This window comes from Herpailurus yagouaroundi, unplaced genomic scaffold, assembly GCF_014898765.1.
Source record: "Herpailurus yagouaroundi ecotype Mexico unplaced genomic scaffold, PumYag 217, whole genome shotgun sequence".
In the NCBI taxonomy this organism is placed as follows: Eukaryota; Metazoa; Chordata; class Mammalia; order Carnivora; family Felidae; genus Herpailurus; species Herpailurus yagouaroundi.
The window spans coordinates 3,966,838-3,987,198 of NW_024412448.1; the positions used below are offsets into that span (position 1 = coordinate 3,966,838).

The 20,361-nt window shown below is 61.5% G+C and overlaps 1 protein-coding gene and 1 long non-coding RNA gene across 2 annotated transcripts; one reads left to right on the forward strand and one right to left on the reverse strand.

Moving 5' to 3' along the window:
- Positions 1-7,250: 7,250 nt before the first annotated feature.
- ENPP7 (ectonucleotide pyrophosphatase/phosphodiesterase 7) lies at positions 7,251-15,003 on the forward strand. Its single transcript, XM_040456780.1, has 6 exons — positions 7,251-7,653; positions 8,830-8,975; positions 10,137-10,763; positions 11,420-11,774; positions 11,858-12,016; positions 14,873-15,003. Exons 1-6 carry the CDS (start codon positions 7,401-7,403, stop codon positions 15,001-15,003), a joined length of 1,671 nt encoding a protein of 556 aa, XP_040312714.1. The 5' UTR covers positions 7,251-7,400.
- A 1,401-nt stretch (positions 15,004-16,404) lies between these two features.
- Positions 16,405-19,324, reverse strand: LOC121018146 (uncharacterized). Its single transcript, XR_005785044.1, has 2 exons — positions 19,025-19,324; positions 16,405-16,976 (listed from the first exon to the last, which is right to left on the reverse strand). It is a non-coding gene; the product is annotated as an uncharacterized LOC121018146 (long non-coding RNA).
- Between the last annotated feature and the right edge of the window lie 1,037 nt (positions 19,325-20,361).

The following is a 20,361-nucleotide window of genomic DNA, read 5'->3' on the forward strand; positions in this document are numbered from 1 at the left end:
CGTAGGAGCCTCACATAAATGGAATCTTACACTGTTTACCCTTTTGTGACTGGCTGATTCCACCTGGCATCACGTCCGCCCGGTCCGTCCGCACGGTACCAGCTGTCGGAAGGCCCCTCCTGCTCCAGGCTGCGTAAACTCCATTGCGTGGACAGACCCTCAGCCGATGGTGGACACCCGGCTTGCTTCTGTGCTTCAGCTCACTGTGAACACAGGTGTGCAAACGTCAGCCCCGGTCCCTCATTTAGGGAACCAACCTGCCTGCCTCCCTCCCTCATTCATTCATTCATTCATTCACTCATTCATTCACTCATTCCTACAGACACACAAACTCATACACACAAGCATGAAAAGCAGACACACAAACTCATACCTACAGAGAAGGTGACCAGTGGTTCGGCAGGACCCGTGGAGCCCCGTGGAGGACAGCTCCCAAGTTGGGGGGAGGGGGTGGGTCCGGCCGGCCCCTCCTCCAGCTCGTGAAGGAGAAGGCGGCTCCGGGGAAGGAGGGTGACGCAGGGGTCCCCCGGACACTGGGGACCCACGGGGGGCCGAGCACACAGGTCCTGAAAGCCCCGCCTGAGAACCTGGGTCTTGTCCCTTCCATGACGGAATCAGGAGACGGATGGGAACAGTCTTACTTTTATAAAACTTTAGAGGAAATGGAAATGTTTTTCCAGGAGAACGCCCAAGAGGGCCCGAAGCTGGCAAAGTTACAAGCTGTGTCACTCGGCGGGCTGAGATCCTGGGGCAGGTGGGCATCAGCACGGCGGTGCCCCCCTCCCCCCGTCTCCCTCCCCCATGGTGGTCAAGCCCACTGACCCCAGGAAACAATCTGGTCTCTTCAGGGACCTCACCCTGCAGGGCCATCCCACCCACAGGACAGACCCCGCTCTTCAAGGCAAACTGTCCCCACAGCCCCGAACCCTCCCACCCAGCCCCCCATCCTGGCGTCCGAACAAGGCGGCCCGGCTGCCCTATCTCAGGACCCGACCTCCCTGCACGCCAGGAGGGAGGCCTGGGGGGAGGGGACAGCCTGCGAGGGAGGGGAGCACCCCGCGTCCCCAGGGAGCACTGCTAACCCACAGCACATAATCCTGTTGAAATATTAATCCTCATTTAGCTGGAGGCGAGGTGGCCGCTGCGATAAAGCTCCCGAGTGGTAATAAAAGGCAGCAGCAATTGATAAAGTGGATTGTGGCACTAATAAAATACTGCTGTCGTGAAGGTCGGGTCAGGCCCCAGTCATCGGGCACAACCAGCAGTGGGCAGGTCCCGCCCGCAGCGGGCAGGGTGGGGAGCGCCTCCCATGACAGCGGGGGTGCTCGTCGTGGGGGCGGGGGGTGGGGGCCTCTCCAGCAGAGGGATAGAGGGAGGCTGCTCCGCTCAGCTCCCCTTCCCCACGGTGCCCCCGGATGGCGGCGGCCCTTTGGGAAGGAATCGCCAGCCTCGGGCCACCGTCTCTCCCGGCAGGACCGCCACCGAGGTCGCAAAGGTTGTGGTGCCCCCTGGCGGCACACCTGCTGAGCCCAGGCCTGTCTGTGTGTGGCTCCTGATGGCCTCCCACTGCCCGCCAGACGTTTGTCCCAGGCTCAACGGCTCAGCCTCTCCACCCCCCCCCCACCCCCGGACACGAGGAAGAAGGACCCCATCCGGCCCCAAGCCGGGAGGGTCACAGGGCCTCCCAAGATGGCACAGGTTCAGGGACCCTGTCTGGGAAGGGTGCTCGGCCACACCCCCGAGTCAAATTTTCATTCATCTCCTTCCTGATGGCAACGCTCCTCTCCAGCTTAACTGCACAATCGGGCCGTTCTTTGTCTCGTGTCCCCGAGAGCACGCAATGTGTCAGCAACACCCCCGCTTTCCCTCCGCAGGGCGTGGACTGGGCGTGGGGAGACCTGTTAGAGCCCGGTTAGCCGCTTGTCACTGTGGAGAGTGGGGAGGGTGGACGCGTGACTTCCACACTTCTCCACGGAGGGGGCAGCCCACGGTCGCGCCCACCCCGTCACCGGGCGTCCGGGGCCCCCTGGCGGCAGCAGCCCAGGAGTGCGTGGCAGCCGGACAGGGAGACGGCGATTCCTGGTCTCTAGACATCGCTCCAGGGGCCGCGCGGAGACAGAGGAGAAGCGAGGACATCCGTCAGGGGTCCAGACTCTGCCTGCGCCACCCACGCCTTCTTTCCTTCACCCCCACTGTGTGCCGGGCACTGCAGCCGTGTCCCTAAGCTGCACGTCCACCTGACGGAGCCAGGGAGCGTGGGCTTCCGGGACAGCTGGATTACGACTTTACAAGTAGTTTCTCGACACCCTGCAGCAGGGGCACAACCACACCCAGCCCCTGGCCTCTAACATCACCTGCCGATAAAAGGAACCAGGCTCCCTGAGAAATGCCCGATTGTAGGACGGGGGCAGGAAATACATGAGATGTGGTTGCCGGGGAGCAGAAAGTGCTCAGAGAAAGTGATGGGCACGCCAAAGGGACACCGGAGGAGCGAAAGGGCTCCCGGCGGCCTGGGACGGACCAGCAAAAATCAATCAGGCAGCAGTGGGTTATAATCCACAGTGTGAAACAAGCATCCGCGAGTCTACACGGGTATGAATTATTGAACAGGTTAATACATGGGGAGAAGAGACAAACGTCCTGCTCAAAATTCCAAATAATTTCTGTAGATACTCTGTCCCCAAGGAGGTGGAGCGTGGCCTCTCAGTCCTCAAGGGTGGGTAGCACACGGTGGCCTTCCTTCCAAAGAGCAGAGCAGGCAAAGAGAGAGTAAGAAGTGGAGACACCTGGAGACTCTATCTTGGCCAGGTGATCAAGGTCACAGCACCATGATGAGTCACATTGATAGGATGTACCCTCGATAGGTCATAATGGGAATGACACTTTATCTCTGCGCCCTTCCTCCCCAAAACCCATAACCCCTGTCTAATCAAGAGATAAACAACAGATAATCCCAACGGAGGGAAATTCTACAAAACACCTGACCAGCACTCCTCAAAACCGCCAATGTCATCAAAAGCAAGGGAAGGCTGAGAAACTATCACACCTGAGAGGAACACAGGAGCTAGGACGATGGCACAGTGGGACCCCGGCACAGAGGTGGGACAACAGGGCAAGCACTGAGGAAATCTGAGAATACGGGGTTGTCGGTGCTGAGTCGAACAGTAACTTAGGAACATCGCTCATGTGTTACGCAAATATACCGCAGAATGTAAGATGTTACTAACAGAGGAAACCAGGCATAGGGTATGTGGGAAGTCGATCTTTGCGAGGTTTCCATAAACGTAAAATTGCCGTCAAAGAGTTTATCGTAAAAAATGTTCTCCCTAGGGGCGCCTGGGTGGCGCAGTCGGTTAAGCGTCCGACTTCAGCCAGGTCACGATCTCGCGTGATCTCCCGTGATCTCGCGTGAGTTCGAGCCCCGCGTCGGGCTCTGGGCTGATGGCTCAGAGCCTGGAGCCTGTTTCCGATTCTGTGTCTCCCTCTCTCTCTGCCCCTCCCCCGTTCATGCTCTGTCTCTCTCTGTCCCAAAAATAAATAAACGCTGAAAAAAAAATTTTTTTTTAAAAATAAATAAATAAAAATGTTCTCCCTAACCAAAAACATGATAGATATTTGCATACGTTTTCCCTCCACGCATATTTATTCACCCAACAAATACGGGTTCGGTGCCTCCTCTGGGCTGGCTGGGGCCAGGCTCTGGGGATACAACCATGAAAAATATGGCCAGGCCTGCCTTCAGGGGGCTCCGGGTCGACCGTCTGCCTGATAAATGACCGGTGGCGCAAGACAGCGGGGAAAGTTACAAGAGGTAAATACAACTGGTCAGTACCCATGAAAAGTAGATTCCAGAATATACGTTCCAAGACACATACGTTGAAAGATACAAAAAAAAAAAAAAAAAAAAAACTGATGAAGCCCTAAGATCCAATGACCTTGAGCAGTGGTCAGAGATGACGAATAAACTGCACGTGGGAGCGGACAGAAGAAACTGTGACTTGGAAAAATCTCATCACACGCCCGTTAAGCACACAAAAGGAACACAACATAAAACCCAGTGGAGACAGTGGGGCAGAGGAGACACCACTCGTGGCTGGTGGGACCGGCAGCTAAGAGCTCAGCCGTTCCGACCACGACACAACTGTTAAGGCCCAAGCAGCCGCATCCCAGGACCCCTTCCCAGGTAGCGGCCGGAGGAAACACCGGGAAAGTAGAAGGGGAAGTCAGCGATGTCACCATAGTCACAGCTGCACTATTTTTGAAAGCAGTCAACAGCCCCAAAGCCCAAGATAGGGTCCAAGTGGCTGGTGCGCCCACGGCCCGTAGACGTGGTTCAAAGCAGGGTTGTCGAGCCTGGCTTCAAGGACCGGCTCCTCCGTCTGCTGAGCGACCTGAAACCTCGCTCTGCCTCAGTTTCCCCACACATAAAGTGAGGATATTACGAACTCCTGCCTTCCAGAACTATCTCCAAGCTTGAATGAGATCCTGGGTAAGTAAAGCCAGTGCCCTGTCACTTCTGGTTCCCGTCAGCTAGCACACCCTCTTTTTGTTGACGTGTTCTAGGAGACCATGGAAGGAAAAGGAAACTGATGGAAGGGTGACCCATGAGATCCAGGAAGGAAAAAAAAAAAAGCCTGCTGAGACATTGAGACGACAGGGAGCAGACCTTTTCCGCCATCTCCAGGCCAGACCCAGGCAGGCAGCAGAGGGGGAACAGGAGCCTTGAATCCACCCCCCCCCCCCCCCCCTCCCCCAGACGGGGGTCAGCAGAAGAAAGTGCCCTGTGACAACAGGTCCTCGAGGCCTCCGTCGCTCGCACCCCGAACGCACCCGCCGCCAGGACCAGCGCCGGCCCCAAACCCCCCCAATGTCCCGGGCCGGACCCCTAAACCCCCGCGTCGGGCCCACTTCCCTCCCGCCTCCCCCCTGCTCACGCAGCAGCCTGCATTTCAGGTCACCTCCCGGCTCAGACCCAGCAAGGCCGCCCAGAGCCTGGGATGGGTCCTGCTGAGCCCGACAGACAACCAAACAAGGAAACAGAAGCAAGACAGGTTGCGCGCACGACTCGCAGCGAGGACGCAGGCGACAGGCCACGCGACCCAGGACTCCCACGCGCCCCCCGGGAGACCCTCAGCGCCGGCCTGGGGAACCCGCGGGAGGAGGGCTCCAGAGAGAAGAGGCTGGGGCTGTCACATGACATTATCTTTCATCCTATTGGCCATAACGGGGGTCACATGGTCAGATCTCGCTGAAGGGGATGCTGGGAAGTGTAGTCTTTATTCTTGGCAGCCATCTTATTCTGGAGGTCTGGAAGAACAGAACGTTGAAAGACAGCTACCCCAAAACCCGGGCTCCTCCATGGCCTGCCCCTCTAGCCTCCAGCCCGACCTCGCCCCTCCTCTCCCCCTCCACCCTTGGGAGCCCCGGCACTTCTTCCCCTGCACGCCTGCCCCCCACCTGGAAGGCAGGCTTTCCTGCCCACTCTGCGGCCTGGACATCAGACCCACAGAGTAGCCCTCCTGGGCCTGACCCCACACGGGTGTAAATGAGGCCCCGCTGTTCTCTCCCAGGGCACCTGCACCCACTCACACACAGCTGCCATTTCCATCCCTGGAGCTGGGGCCCCGCGCCACACTCCCTGCACCTGCTGTGGCCTGGCCCACCACTTGGCAGGCCGCCCGTCGGCGCTGGTTGTAGGAGTCCGTGCGGTGCGCCTGTCCGGGATTCCCAGACTCGCGCAGACGGGAGAACCTCCAAGGCCGGTTGCTGTGTGGGGATTCCTCCCCAGGGTGTGTTTCAGTAGGGTTCAGCGGGGGGGGGGAGGGTCCTGGTATCTGCCCCCGTGGTCCCTGGGCCGAACCGTGGAGGAGGCTCCGATGGCCTCTGTGGTGGTGAGCTGGGCATCGCTTGGCGAGAACATCTTGCTGCAGCCGTCATAAGTCAGGCCTGCTGTTGACAGGTTTGTAGGTGAAGAAAGTTTAAATCAGGACGTACTACCCACCGGACACCTCCACTGGGCTGCCCGCGGGCACCCCCAACATGGGGTGGCTAAAATGGAATGCTGGTTTCCCTCTACCCGCCATCTCCCCCACGTGCAGTCGGCCAGCAAGGCCTCCGTACTCCCCTGGCACCCGTCACCGCCACAGCAGCTGCCCTGGTCCGGGCCACCACCCCCTCCTGCCCAGACACTGGCAGGCACCTCCCTGCACGGATCCCAGCCCGCCCCTTCCTCAGGCCTACCCTCCTGCAGGGGGAACACCTTGTTTCTTTAAAAACCATCAGGTCAGGGGCGCCTGGGAGGGGGCTCAGTCGGTTGGGCGCCCGACTTCGGCTCGGGTCACGATCTCGCCATTCGTGGGTTCGAGCCCCACGTCGGGCTCTGTGCTGACAGCTTGGAGCCTGCAGCCTGCTTCTGATCCTGTGTCTCCCTCTCTCTCTCTGCCCCTCCCCCGCTTGTGCTCCGTCTCTCTCTGGCTCTCAAAAATCAAAAAAAAAAAAAAAAAATTAGATCAGTTTTGTCCTTCCCTTGGCTTTGCCCTGACCTGCACAAGAATGCCCGACTCGGTACTACCACAGCCCCCCAGGCCCCAGGCCCCGCCACGCCGCCCTCTGACCTGCCCCTGGCTCCCACGCACGCCGTCCTCTGGTGCGGCCCTGGCCGGCCACCTGTTCTGCTGCCCCTCCCCAGCCATGTGCTCCGTCTCACCCTCCTGCCTGCTTTCTTTCCGAGAACCTCACTATTTTACTGATCTACCTGCCCACTCATTGTCCTTTGTGTGTCCCCCCAACCAGAATGAAAGGAGCCAGGAGCAGGTCTGTCTCCGTCACTCTGTGTCCGCAGAACGGAGAACCGTGCCCGGCTCATAGAACGAGCTTCGTAGGTACGGAGAGAGGGAGAGAGAGAGACAGAGAGAAACAGGAACAGAGAAGGGGGCTGCACACTGAACTCAGGGGTCCCTCTCCCGCGTGCGCCCACCCCCATGAGCACAGGTAACGAGGGAGCCCCCTCTTCCGAGTGCTCTGGGGTCAGGGCGAGCAGGGCACCGGGGCCGAGAGCGCCTAGGAGAGGTGGAGTGGGGACACAGGCCTTCTGGAGGGAGTGGCCTCCTCTGCAATCCAGGCTTTCGGGACCGGTCCCCATCCTCCCTGTGAGGACACACGTGCACGAGGTGGGAGGAGCACCCAGCCCAGGAGGCTGTGCTGGCAATAAAAGCAGATGCCGCGTGAGGGCTGGGCCCGGGTGGCAGGTGCGGTGACCAGGGCCGCTTTCCGAGACGCAGGTATGTGCAGGTCTTGTGTTCAAAGAGGCACAGGATCAGATCGGCCCGGCTGACCCTGGGACTTTGCTCTGCTCCTCAGCAGGAACGAGCCCGGAGGCTTTCCTGTCTGAAAAACCCATCATGGGACGCTTCGCTGTCCTCCTCGCCGTGGCCCTGGCCACCCTCCTGGCTCCGGGGACAGGGGCTCCCGTCGGCAGGAAGGTCTCCCGGAATAAGCTGCTGCTGGTGTCCTTTGACGGCTTCCGCTGGGACTATGACCAGGACGTACCCACCCCCAACCTGGACGCCATGGCACTCGACGGGGTGAAAGCACGCTACATGACCCCGGCCTTCGTCACCATGACCAGCCCCTGCCACTTCACCCTGGTCACTGGTGAGCGTTGGCCTCGGGTGGGGCCTGGGGCTGGGGAGGGGGCTGAGCAACCAGGGGGAACCAACAGAAGGCACCCAGTGTATGCACAGAGCCCTGTCCCCCCGGGGGGCCGCACAGGGACAAAGGTGACCCCCAGGAGGGGATGCTGTCACTGGGGAGACGCAGCACGGCCGGTGACAACCGACACAAGGCACAAAACTACCCAGCCGTCTCGTTTTAAACAGTGACCCCAACCAAGGTGGCAACCTGGGAGGGCTTCTGGAGGTGGTGAGTGTGGCTGGGTTTCAGACAGGCAGGCAGGAGAGATGAGCCTGAGGCTCCCTGCTGTCCCCGCCCCCGAGGCCCCCCCTCGAACCCACCGTCGCCCTATTTAGGCTGGGAGTCTAGAATTCAGGTGTCAGCAGGGAGACTCAGGGGGCCCTTCCTGCTGCTCCCCGCTTCCTGCCCGTCGGTCCAGCCCCAGCCGCCCCTCCCGCCTGTGCCTCCCCTCATCTCGTGAGGATGCTTGCCCATAGACTCAGGGCCCACCCTGACCCAGACTGCCCTCATCTTGACCTCACTAGTCGCACCTGCAAAGACCCCATCCCCAAGCAAGGTGACACGCTGAGGCTCTGGGGGGACGTGACCTTGGAGGGGGGACCCCATTCCTTACGGACGGCTCATCCTGACGCCAGCACGCTGTGACCACGGCTCCCACTGCAAACACCTGCACGTCACCTGCGTCCTCCGTAGATCGCGGACGGGGGTGCGGGGGAAGGGGGCACACTCTTCATTGTCCCCCCTCTTGTGCCTTCTGAGCGCACGTGCGCGTGTTTCCCGTGCAACAAGTGAACTTTAGAAAATACCTCGTGGATAGAGCTCCGCTGGGAGTTCATTTAAATTTCTGCCCGGGATTCTGTGTTATGACCGGGCCGTAACTGATTAATTAGTTTCCTCCTGAGAGCCATCTGGGTCCCTCCCAGGCTTTGCTAAAACCCAGAGGCTACAAATGACGTCCCCGCACGGGTGGGGCTGCGCTGTGCGCACATTTAGCCGCAGGATAAGTCACCGGCACTGCGGATGGAACCTCTGGGTTGGGGAGGATGTGCCTGGGACCCCAAACCTGGGCTCCTGGGGGGCGGCACGTGAGAAAGCCCGCCCACCTCCCACCTCCCCTCTGCTGCCTCCTCCCCACAGGCAAATACATCGAGAACCACGGCGTGGTTCACAACATGTACTACAACACCACCAGCAAGGTGAAGCTGCCCTACCACGCCACGCTGGGCGTCCAGATGTGGTGGGACAATGGCAGCTTACCCATCTGGATCACAGCCCAGAGGCAGGTAATGCCCCCACAGACGGCAGTCGGGAGAGAGGGGAAGGAAGGACCAGGCCCAGAAAGACCTTTCGAGGCCCACGCTGGCCCGCTCCCCGCCCTGGAGTCCTGGGCTCCCAGCATAGAGGGGCCTTGGGGGCGGTGGGTACCGCCCTGCCCAGTCCTCCCTGGAGCCCTGGGACCGAGCAGGGCTGCTCCGTCCTCCCGCCGGGAGGGAATACTGCACCCCTGGACCCCTGGCAGTGGCAGTGGGGTCCCCACGGGAAAAACAACGTCACTCGACCAAAAGGCACATAACAATGAAACAGCCTGATGCCTTTCCCCTTCCCGGCTCCTCTCAGGGCTGGGCGGCTAAGTTCCAGAGGGAGGAAGACAAAGTAAGAGGTGGGTTGCGGGGTTGAGCTCGGGGAGCTCAGCATCCTGCAACGTCCTGGGAGCTTCCTGGCCCCACCACAGGCGTGGTTTCTAGTCAACAAGGCCCAACGGATGCTTTCAAGATGAGCCCAGGATGAACTTCGGAGCCTACACCCACCTTCTAGGCCGGGTGTCCACGCAGGTCGGAGTCCCTCCGCTCTGGAAGGAGCTACCCGGATGCCAGGCTCACTCACAGAAAGCAGGGGCCGAGAGCCTGGCCTCTCGCGGCGCTCGGTCCAAACAGAAGGGCGCAGGGGGAGCGGACAACCGCGGGCACGTGGCTGGGGGGCCAGATGGATCTGGAAATAAAGCAGCCATCGATTTATGGAAAGGCGGATGGGTGGCCACGTTGAAGGCTGCAAGGGCCAGAGGACAGGGGGGAAGGACCTGGACGAGAATCCTGCGGGGAGGGGCCGGGCTCCAGGCCAGAAGGGGAGGGCCGTCCGGACAGCTCAGCCTCGGGGCAAGGGCCTAGGGCCGTAGTGATGATGAGGACGCTGCGTATCTGGGGACATGTCTATATCCGTTATCGCACTGGTGCTGAGTCCACGGGGCACCTGCTCTCTCCTCTATAAAATCGGTATCGGCCCCGGGAACGTAAGATAAGAGTTGTAAAAGGGCTTCCCCCAAAGAAAGGCCCACGCCTGGAGCAGGTGTAGGGCAGAGCGAGTGGGCAGAGGGGAGGGCAGGGGCGGGCGCAGGCAGGGGCCGAGCTCAAGGAGGCCCGTGGCTCCCACGCCACCTTCCCTGGCAGGGCCTAAAGACCGGCTCCTTCTTCTACCCTGGCGGGAACGTCACCTACCAAAACGTGGCCGTGACGCTGAGCCGGAAGGAAGGCGCTCTGCACAACTACGGAAACGAGGAGGAGTGGAAAGCCAACATCGACACGGTGATGACCTGGTTCACGGGGGAGGGCCTGGACCTGGTCACGCTCTACTTCGGGGAGCCCGACTCCACGGGCCACAAGTACGGCCCCGAGTCCCAGCAGAGGAAGGACATGGTGATGCAGGTGGACAGGACCGTGGGCTACCTCCGGGACAGCATCAGGAGCAGCGGCCTGGAGGACAGCCTCAACCTGATCATCACATCGGACCACGGCATGACCACCGTCCACAAGCAGGCCCCAGACCTGGTGGAGTTCCACAAGTTCCCCAACTTCACCTTCAAGGACATCGAGTTTGAGCTCCTGGACTACGGGCCGAACGGGATGCTGCTCCCCAAGGAGGGCAAGCTGGAGAAGGTGTACGAGGTCCTCAAGGACGCCCACCCCAAACTCCACGTCTTCAAGAAGGAGTCCTTCCCCTCGTCCCTCCACTACGCCAACAACTCCAGGATCACCCCCTTGCTCATGTTCAGCGACCCCGGCTACGTCATCCACGGGGTGAGCTGCCCGCAGAATCACGGCTGGGGATGGGCTCCCTCACTGGGCCGCCGGGCCTCCCTCTAGTTCCGTCTCCCACCGGCCCCCAGTTTGAGGGGCGCGGGCCGCCACAGGCACATACCCATCACCACGTGGTGGGAGTGCGTCTGTCCACGTGCACATGTGTGTACGTGCGTAAGATCCGTGTGTGTGCTTCGTACACGTTCTGGGTGCGTGCGTGGACATACATGTACGTGCGTGTGCATGCGTGGAGGTCAAAGTGTGGGAAGACCGGCCAGAGGGAGAGAGGGAGGGAGGGTGGGAGGGACGAGGGCAAGGGGCCCGCTCTGCCATCAGCTGAGAGCCACGGGATGCCGGAGGGGAAGCCAGATGCAGGCTGGGAGGGGGAGTCAGGGAGGGGGCGCTGGTGTGCACAGGCGCCCCGGGCGGCCAGCGCCACCCCGCGTCCTTGGGGTCAGCGCCTCTGTCACCAGGTCTTTGCTGAGGCTCTCTCTTGGGCCGCGGATCCTTGGGGGCTCAGAATTCAGAGAACCTCCCCTGCCCCTACGTGTGAACGCCTTCCGGGGGTCCTCTGCCGACACAGCGATGCGGCTGGCAGAGAGGGCGGGGGTGTGCTTCGAGCCCCGCAAAGACTCAGGGCCTTCCCTCCTCGGCAGAGACTGAGCGTGCAATTCAACAAGGGGGAACACGGCTTTCACAACGACGTCACAGACATGAAGACCATCTTCCGGGCCGTGGGCCCCAGCTTCAAGCGGGGCCTGGAGGTGGAGCCCTTCGAGAGCGTCCACGTGTACGAGCTCATGTGCAAGCTGCTGGGCATCGTGCCCGAGGCCAACGACGGGTCCCTCAGCGTCCTGCTGCCCACACTGCAGGAAACCAGCCACGGGCCCCTCAGCACCGTGTCGCCCACACTGCAGAAAACCAGCCACGGGCCCCTCAGCACCGTGCCGCCCACACTGCAGGAAACCAGCCACGGGCCCCTCAGCACCGTGTCGCCCACGTCCCCCTCAGGTAAGGTGCTGCCGTCCGCCTGCACCTGCTCTGCCCCCAGGCACCTGCAGACTGTGTGTGCGCGCCTGCCCTGCCCTGACCAGGGATGGCCGTCAGCCGTGTGGGGCCGCCTTCTCCTTCCCCGCCCCAGACTCCGGAAACATCTCGAGTACCCGACACCACGCCGCGCACTTTGCGCATCTTGGGAGCAGCACAGAAGGGGAGCAGCCTTGTTGGGGGCGGGGAGACTGAGGGCCAGGGAAGTAGGTGGTTTGCCCACAGGACAGGCCTCCTGGTGAAGTCCACCTCCGGGCTTCTGATGCCACATAACCTACTGTCCCACATGGCCACGGGAGGCCTCCTTCCTGGATCGGCCTCCCCCCAGCACACCCTTACCCCCCCCCCACCCCCACCCTGACCCAGCCCAGGGGCAGACAAGCCGGTGGACCCCAGCAGGGGCCTGGCTGGAGGTGGGGAGGGGCTGCTCAGCAGGGGAGGGGCCGTGGTGAGAGATGAGGTCAGGGGCTCATGGGGGGGGGGGTGCAGAGGGCACCCGGGCCACCACGGGAGAGTGGGGGAAGTGATACGCTCTGGCTTCCCTCACTCACTGGATGCTCCAAATTTCCTCAGGGTTTGCCCTCATGCCACGTGGCCGGTGCCCCTTGGTGATGGGACTCTCAGCGGCTACAATTCTTCTGGCCAAGGTCGCATAATGCCACTCAAGGTCAGAGGCCCAGGAGGGGAAGGGAGGGGAGAGGAGGGGAGGAGGGGAGGCAAGAGGAGGGGAGGGGAGGGTGGGACCGTGCTCCCCTGCTGCCCCAGCCCTACGCCCCCACCATTGACCTGGGCCCCCTCACCAGGCAGAGAGGAGTCAGTCCTCAGGACCCCGCAGGCCCCTTCCAGCTGCCCTGCTCTAGGCCTGGAGCAGGTCTTTCCCAAGCAGACCACCCACGACACTGGGACCCTCCCAGCCTCCTCCCCACCCGGCCGCCTGCAAGTCCGCGCTGTGCCCCGGGACAAGGGAGAACTCAGAAGCCTTGGGGTTTAGGTTTGCGGGGCAGGTCCTGGGACACACAGGGAGCGGCCAGCCCAGAGGACTCAGCTTGCTGAGCGATAGCCCTGCCTGGTTTCTGCCGTGTGGTGCCACAGCCCTCCAGCCAAAGCAGAAGCCAAATCATTCATTCATTCCCAGACCACACAGCCTGTTGGGTGTCCCGGGTCTGGGGATACCAGCCAAGACAGTCTGGGCCCTACGCCCCGGAGTTTGTAATTTAGGGGCCGCCAAGGGCAGACAACGGGCAGAGAACGAATCAGTGGGCAAGACGACTGAGACCGTCTAACGGGAGAGGGGGAGACCTGAATGAGGAGGACTGGCGGCCATGCCCAGCCCCGGGGGATGGGGTTCCAGGAGCGCAAGTGAGAGCCCCTGGGCGAGACTGCCTCCTCGAGTTTGTGGAAGAGAAGGGAGGCCTGTGCTTGGAGGCTGGTATTGGAGGAAGGGGTCCATGATGAGCTCACCACGGACAGAGGGGCCCGGAGCTGCCTCACGGGCCGCGGGGAGCCCCTGGCCGAGGGACATGGTGGGGGGAGGGGGCACCTGATTCGACACCAATGATTAAAAGAACACAGGAGGCCAGAGCTTGGCCAGTTAGGAAGGTCCCGCAGGGTCCGGGCAGAACGTCTTGGGGACAGAGTGGAGATGATGTAAAACGGACGAGTTCACAATACCTTTAAAGGGCCTGACTTACAAGGTTTGTTTCTGGGGGTAAAGAAAATCGAGATATGAAAGCCGTGTCTGCAGCTCAGGGTCGGGCTGCCCCAGAAGGGCCACAGTCACTCACTGAGACGTGAGGAGAGACAGGGACCAGTGGCAGCTGAGATAGGAGGGAGGCCAGAAGGCAGAGGGGCTGCAGAGGAGTGGGGGGGGGGGGGGCACTTGCCACTGAATGGTAGAGCTGGAGGGAACCAGAACGATCATTTTAGCCACCCCCTTCTTACCCAGACAGGACGCTGGAGCCTGGGAAGTTAGCGGGCTAGTCCAAGATCACCAAAAGGGACTCTGTCTGAGCACCGGTTTTTAAATCCCTCGTCTGGAGTCCTTTCCGCTGTGTCCACCACTAGCTTTCTGTGCGCAGGGGGATCGGGTCCTCGAAGTGGGTTTTCCGGCACGAGACGGTGATCTTATAAGATTCCCCAGCCCTCCAGCCGAGAGGGGGCTCAGACTTCACAGGCAAGGGAGAGGTTAGAGCACCTGACTCTGCTCATGGTCCCAGGGAGGTCTGCCCCAGAAGCGTGCTAGCAAACCCGCTGTCCGGCCCACCAAGCCAGTTTCCAGCCCCAGAGCAAGGTCACAAACGCCGGGTTAGGAAAAGCCTGCAGAATCAGCCCTCACAACGGAGCTGGCGCCCAGCCCAGAGCTCGGAGCCCTGGAGACAACCTCCCCCGTTGGGTTTGGCGTCACAGCTGCCGAATCCGGTTCGGAACTACGGCTGCTGTCTCGTAGGCCATTTTCTCCGCTCCAAAGGCAGTGCCCAAAGGATTTGCCACATGTGGCCGCCCTCCACTGCGACCTGAGTCCTCCTCACCAGGCTTGAGAACAGGGGAAACCGAGGCACCCTCGGGCTCTCCCCACTTCTGGGTCTGCAGGACCCCCCAGCCAGGCCTAGGAAAGTGCCCCCACAAGCCATCCCCAACCCCAGCCCCGCCCCCACCTGCAGCCCCGAGTGCCCTCCGGGGTGGGGGTCAGCTGAGGGTCAGGAGTTCCCACGGGGGACCTTCTCAGTCACAGCCTGACATGAGTGTCCAGGCCACTATCTGCCCAGCCCATTTCCCACCAGTCCCTCCCTCCCTGCAGCCCTGCTTCCTCTTCTCCACCAGACCAGCCAACAGGCACTTATTCTTCCAGGCCCGCCTCTTCCAGGAATCCTCCAGAAGCTGCCCTCTCAATGCGTGAGTCCGCTGGACACGGATGGGCCTTTAATCCCAACTTGACCACAGACCTCAGTGTCCCCACAGCCCCAGCTCATGCTCAGTCGTTCTGGTGCTGACAGTGGGGCCCCTGCCCAGGTCCGGGGCGGCGCAGGGTCCCCCTCCCCTCCCCTCTACCCCTCTTCCCACAGGCCCCGCCCCCACAAGCCGTGCCGTCTGCGGCCACGCGGGGGCGCGCGGGAGCCCCGCGCGGGAAGGTCCGGCGGCCCGGCTCCAGCTTCCACCCGGGGCGCAGGGCCGGTGGCGGGGACGCTTTGCCTGATCGAGTCCGCACGCCGGTCCCCGGCGGCTCCTGCTCCAGGGGGAATGAAGGACAGCCTAGCCGCTACAGTCACAGTAGCCACCGTGGCTACAGGCCTTTTGCTCCAAAGCCTGCTGGGTTTTCTTACAGCCCAACCAGTTGGCCCCAGCGTGTGATGCATTCCTGACAACTTAGGACGACTAACCACCCCTCACCCCCACCCCCGGGAACCCATCCGCTCTTCCTGCGGGACAGGCCCTGGTTGGCCTTGCCAAGGAGAGGTGGCACAAGGGAGTGGGGCTAGAAGGCTCTTTGTGAACTGACAGGGAACCACATCATTGCTCAGCCAAAAAAATAAAAGTAATTTAAAAAGGCGAAGACGTTGCAAATAGGAGACCTCCCCCATGGGTGGGCGTGGGGGAGGGGGGAGAGTATGTGTGCGTGTGTACGTGTGTGCGCACGCATGCGGGCACGTCTGCACGTAAATAAACACCCTGGAGCACTCCCAGGAACACGGGAGCACTGCCGGCTCCAGAGACGGGCCAGGAGCGGGAGGGGTGAGGTCCGCCACGCCATCCCCTGCGCACTGCGCATACCAAAGCATTTCCAGACCATGCACTCAAAACCACTTTTAAAGAGCAGGGCTTTGGAGTGACAACTCCCACTCCAGTCTGTCCCCCACTCACAAGCTGTGACCTCGGGGCGCAGTCTCAGTGTCCTCATCGGAAAACGTGAGGGGACGAGGAGATGCGTACTTCCCTGAGATCTGCCCAGGAGAAAGCTGGGAGGTTGGGGGCCCCCCAGGTGAAGGCCGGGCCGCAGAGACTGCGTGTTACAAATCCAGCTGTAACACTGTGAGACGCGACTCCGCAGGAGGGGTTTGCGGGACCAGACGACCCCTTGCCTGTGAGCCCCCCTCCCCTCCCTGGGCCTCATCTACCTGTGACTGGGTCCCCATTTCACCTCCAGGGTCCATCCCAACCCACCCTCGGCAGCCGCCTCACCAGCTGGCCGGAGCCGGAGTCCTGCCTTGGCCTCACAGGCCCTGCATCCAGTCATTTCCCCAGAAGGAACGCCCCCCCGCCCCCCCCCCCCCCAGAGCCTACCGGGCGCAGGATACCCAGACCAGCCTGCCAGCCCACACACCAGCTTCTGACTCCGGACAGGCCCGAATCCGGTCTTGGCCCCGGGGAGTCTGCCCATCTGGCTGGAGGGGACCCGGAGGGGGATCTGCGTGCATTCACAGCTGCCAAGCACCGAGCACCCACAGGGGCCTGTGTGACCACCACGACCCACAGGCCCCCGAAAGACCCCCAGCCTGCCTCTGAGAGCCCACGGTCGGCTGCTTTGCAGAGGATGGGCCGACAGACACTCTAAGGCTCGTCCGACTGACTTTTTCAAAGAGAAAAGAAAGAAACATGGTCCGGGCTTCGTGCCGTGAGGCTACATTTCTCATTTGTGCAGTGGTGGGGACCGCCCTGCGCCCGGTGTGGCCGGGGGCGACCCAGCCCCAGCTCCCGGGCTCAGACCCTCTAACGCAATGCTGGGCAGCCCCACGCGAGTTGCTGACCACTGGGCCACGTCCCCACTGTAAAATCAGGAACAACAGGAGTCTCCGTCTCACACGTTGGTCCTAACGATTAGGTGAGTTACTGTTCGCAAGCTGGATCCGGCCCACGGGAGGCCCGCGAGCTACGCTTCAGGCCCTCGCGAAGACACGCGGAACAGCGAGGAGTCAGGGCTGCTGTCTTTGCCATTCGCCTCCAAACGTTGCTTCTCTCGCAGGAAGTTTCGGGTCGGGGACGCTAAGCCTTGAAGCACCTCGCTGCTCTAGCACCCAGAGGAGCCAGGCTCAGGGCGGTGACGGGCCACCCCGTGGCCGCAATGCTATACCTGCGTTGTCCCCGGTTTTATGATCACCTTCGGTTTGAGGTGAGAGCTACTGATCTTCCATTTATGTCTGGTATTTCAACGGTTTTTCTTTTTAAAATTAACTTAAGGGGGGGGCGCCTGGGCGGCTCAGTCGGTTAAGCGTCCGACTTCAGCTCAGGTCACGATCTCACGGTCCGTGAGTTCGAGCCCCGCGTCGGGCTCTGGGCTGACGGCTCGGAGCCTGGAGCCTGCTTCCGATTGTGTCTCCCTCTCTCTCTGCCCCTCCCCCGTTCATGCTCTGTCTCTCTCTGTCTCAAAAATAAATAAACATTAAAAAAAATTAAAAAAAAATAAATAAAGTTTGTTAAAAAAAAAAAATAATAAATAAATAAATACATAAAATTCACTTAAGGAAAAAAAAGGACGTGTTGATGTAAGGGCAGTGCCTTGACCGGGGCCATAGCAAAGATGGCCGGTAGACACGACAAAATTTAGAAACAGTAAAGGAGAGGGAGCCAGAGGCACACGACCGGGAGGTCGGGAGGTGGTCCATGCTCCCACCTGCCTGCTCTCCCTTCCCCCCACGTGGCCAACCCCGGAGGCTCCTGGAGGCCAGCGCTCAGTCTCCCCGGTGGCTGCTGTCCAAAGACTCCCACCAGGGGAGTTCGGGACGCTGCTGAAAACTAACATTGTAACCCACCGTGCAAACTCCATCTTACTCTCGGCCCAACCAAAACAGTCCGGAGAAAACCCCGGCTGAAACAAAGCGGCACTGCCTTCCCGAGCCCCGTGGAGGTGACTGAGGACTCACACGGATGCACCATTCGTCCACGCACAGCCGTCTGCTCAAAGCCTTTGTTGACTTTAGCCAGGCAGTGATGGGTGACACGTTCAAGTACTGACTGGCCAGTTCATGAGCGACAGGGTGTCGGAGGGACCGTGAAAGTCCCCTTTGTCAGGAGGCCTCCCCCCTTTAGAGCCAGCCCCGCGTGCTGTCACCAGGAGGCGGCGCTCTTGGGCTCTTTGAACCCCTTGAAGCCTTTCTCCAGCAGCTTCTGAAATAGGAATTCAGAACCTCGGGTTCCTCCAGCTACTCCCGCCCCTCGGAAATAACCACATCAGCCTTGGGGGAGGGGTCAGAGTATTCGTTCCCCCCAGTTGTAGATGGGGCCCCAAGTGAACGCTCATAGTCCAGAGAAGGAGAACTTTCCAAATCAGGTTTGTTTTAGGATCCCATGAGGGAAGGGATCACGCAGCCCCGCGCCCAGCACCAAGGCCACCCCGGATCAGCGGTTTTCAAATTCAAGGGTGCCTCAGAATCGCTTTGTTAGACCAGGTGCTGTGCTGGTGAGCCTGAGCGCGCACACGCGTTTCTGGGTCGGAGGCCTGGAGTGGGCCTGAGAATTTGCACTTCTGACCAGTTACCAGGTGATTCTCCTGCCGCTGGCCTCGGTACCACGCTTCAGAATGGCTGCACTTACTAAGGGTTATGAATGAATGAGTAAATGCAAACTGGTCTTGCCCAACCGCCTCAGGTAAAACAGAATTAGAATCGAGGCAGCCTCGGGGCGCCTGGGTGGCGCAGTCGGTTAAGCGTCCGACTTCAGCCAGGTCACGATCTCGCGGTCCGTGAGTTCGAGCCCCGCGTCAGGCTCTGGGCTGATGGCTCAGAGCCTGGAGCCTGTTTCCGATTCTGTGTCTCCCTCTGTCTCTGCCCCTCCCCCGTTCATGCTCTGTCTCTCTCTGTCCCAAAAATAAATAAAAACGTTGAAAGAAAAAAAAAAATTAAAAAAAAAAAAAAAGAATCGAGGCAGCCTCATTGGCTGGCTGGCCCTGAGCGAGGGTGGGGGGCGGCAGATATCCCCAGGTTCGGTTCCCGGAGGGCCAGGCCAGCCCTTTCCTTCAGGTGCTACTTGCTGGCGGAAGTAAGTCTTTTTTCCAGACCCCAGGGAGCTGCTGGCCCAGATGCTCTCCTCCCCACTGAAGAGCCACGTCGAACGCTTGGGGGTGGGAATGGCTGGGGGGGGGGGGGGGGGGGGGGGGGGCAGGGGGGCTCCCTTTGGCCCATCCTTCCGGGACCCAGCAGGAGCAGCTGTCGGTCATAAAACCAGACAGCGGTGCTTGTGACCCGGTCCAGGCTCGGTCCCCGGAGCAGGATCCCAAGACGCACCTGTCTTGCTGCGCCTTCGCACCCAGCAGCAGTAAGTGCTTTGCGCATCCACTCGCAGCAGGAAAGGTTCGGCGCCCAGCCCCAGGCCTGCAGAGGACCGGAGCGAGGGGTCCAGGACCCCCCAGGCAAGCAGCAGGGACCGAGGATGGGCCCGGGGCGGGGTGGGGGGGGGCGGTATCCCGAGGGGTGTCGGCCAGAGGCGCTTCGCAGGGGTGTGTCCCGCCTCGTCCGCGCGTTTCTGGGGGTGAGCGGCCTCCCCTACCCCACGCCCGCCGTCGGGGGGCGCAGCGCCCCTCACCCAGACCGCGGAGCTGCGGGAGCCTCTGTTGCCATGGCTACCCGCCGCGCTCCGGGCTCCGCGCCGCGCGGTGGGTGGTGCCAGGGCCGCAGGCGGTGCGCAGTCCCTGAGCGCGGCGCTGGGGGCGCAGGCGGGACGCGACGGGCACGCCGCGCGCTCCGCGCACACGCACGCCGCCCTGTCACGGCGCACCCCCACACCCCGTACACACACACGCACACGCCAGAACACGCGCCGCCTACAGGCGCGCACGCACCACTCACACGCCACGCCGTACGCATTATTTCCCATCCCAGCCACACGCTGTAAATACTAGGACAACACGGGCTTGCGCGCCCGACACCCACCCGGGACCCGGACACCCGAAGATGCGCGGTTGCAACAGGCCCCCGGCGTCTACACTCGCAGGCACAGCCCGCAGAGGGTGGCAGCCGGGTCCGCGCACGCGCAGCAGGCTGGTGCACCTCTCCTCTTTGTGACCCTCTCCGCAGACCCACCTTGCGGGGCCGCTTCAGAGGCGGGGTGGCCTCCTAGGCACGCACCCCTCCCCCCCCGTCCGGACAGTCGGCGCGGCTGTCCGGGGAGGCCCCCACCATCAACCCTACCGGAGCGCCCAGACACCTGCAGCCTGCCCGCCCCTCCCCTGCCCCGCGCGGGCGCAGCTAAAGCGCAGCGGGCCGGGTCCGAGGGGGTCGGGATCCGGGTCGCTGGGTCAGCGAGGATCCGCAGCCTCAGACCGGGACCTCAAGGACACCTCCACTTCCTGAGGAGGGTGGGGGATCCTGGGGACCAGGGAGGGACCCGGGGCCACTCACCTACCGGGAGTGCCGAGAAAGCCCGCAATCTTGCTCATCTGGAGGACAACTCGATCCAATCAATTTTTTAAAATGTTTTTGGTGATAAGTCGCTGTTGTGACTTTTGACTTAAATCGCTAAAGCGGTTCAGAAAGAGGAGGCACCTAGCCCTGGCGCCTTTCTCCCGTTACCGGGTGGGAATTTATAGAAACAAGTCTTCTCAGAATCTTCACCAACACACTCA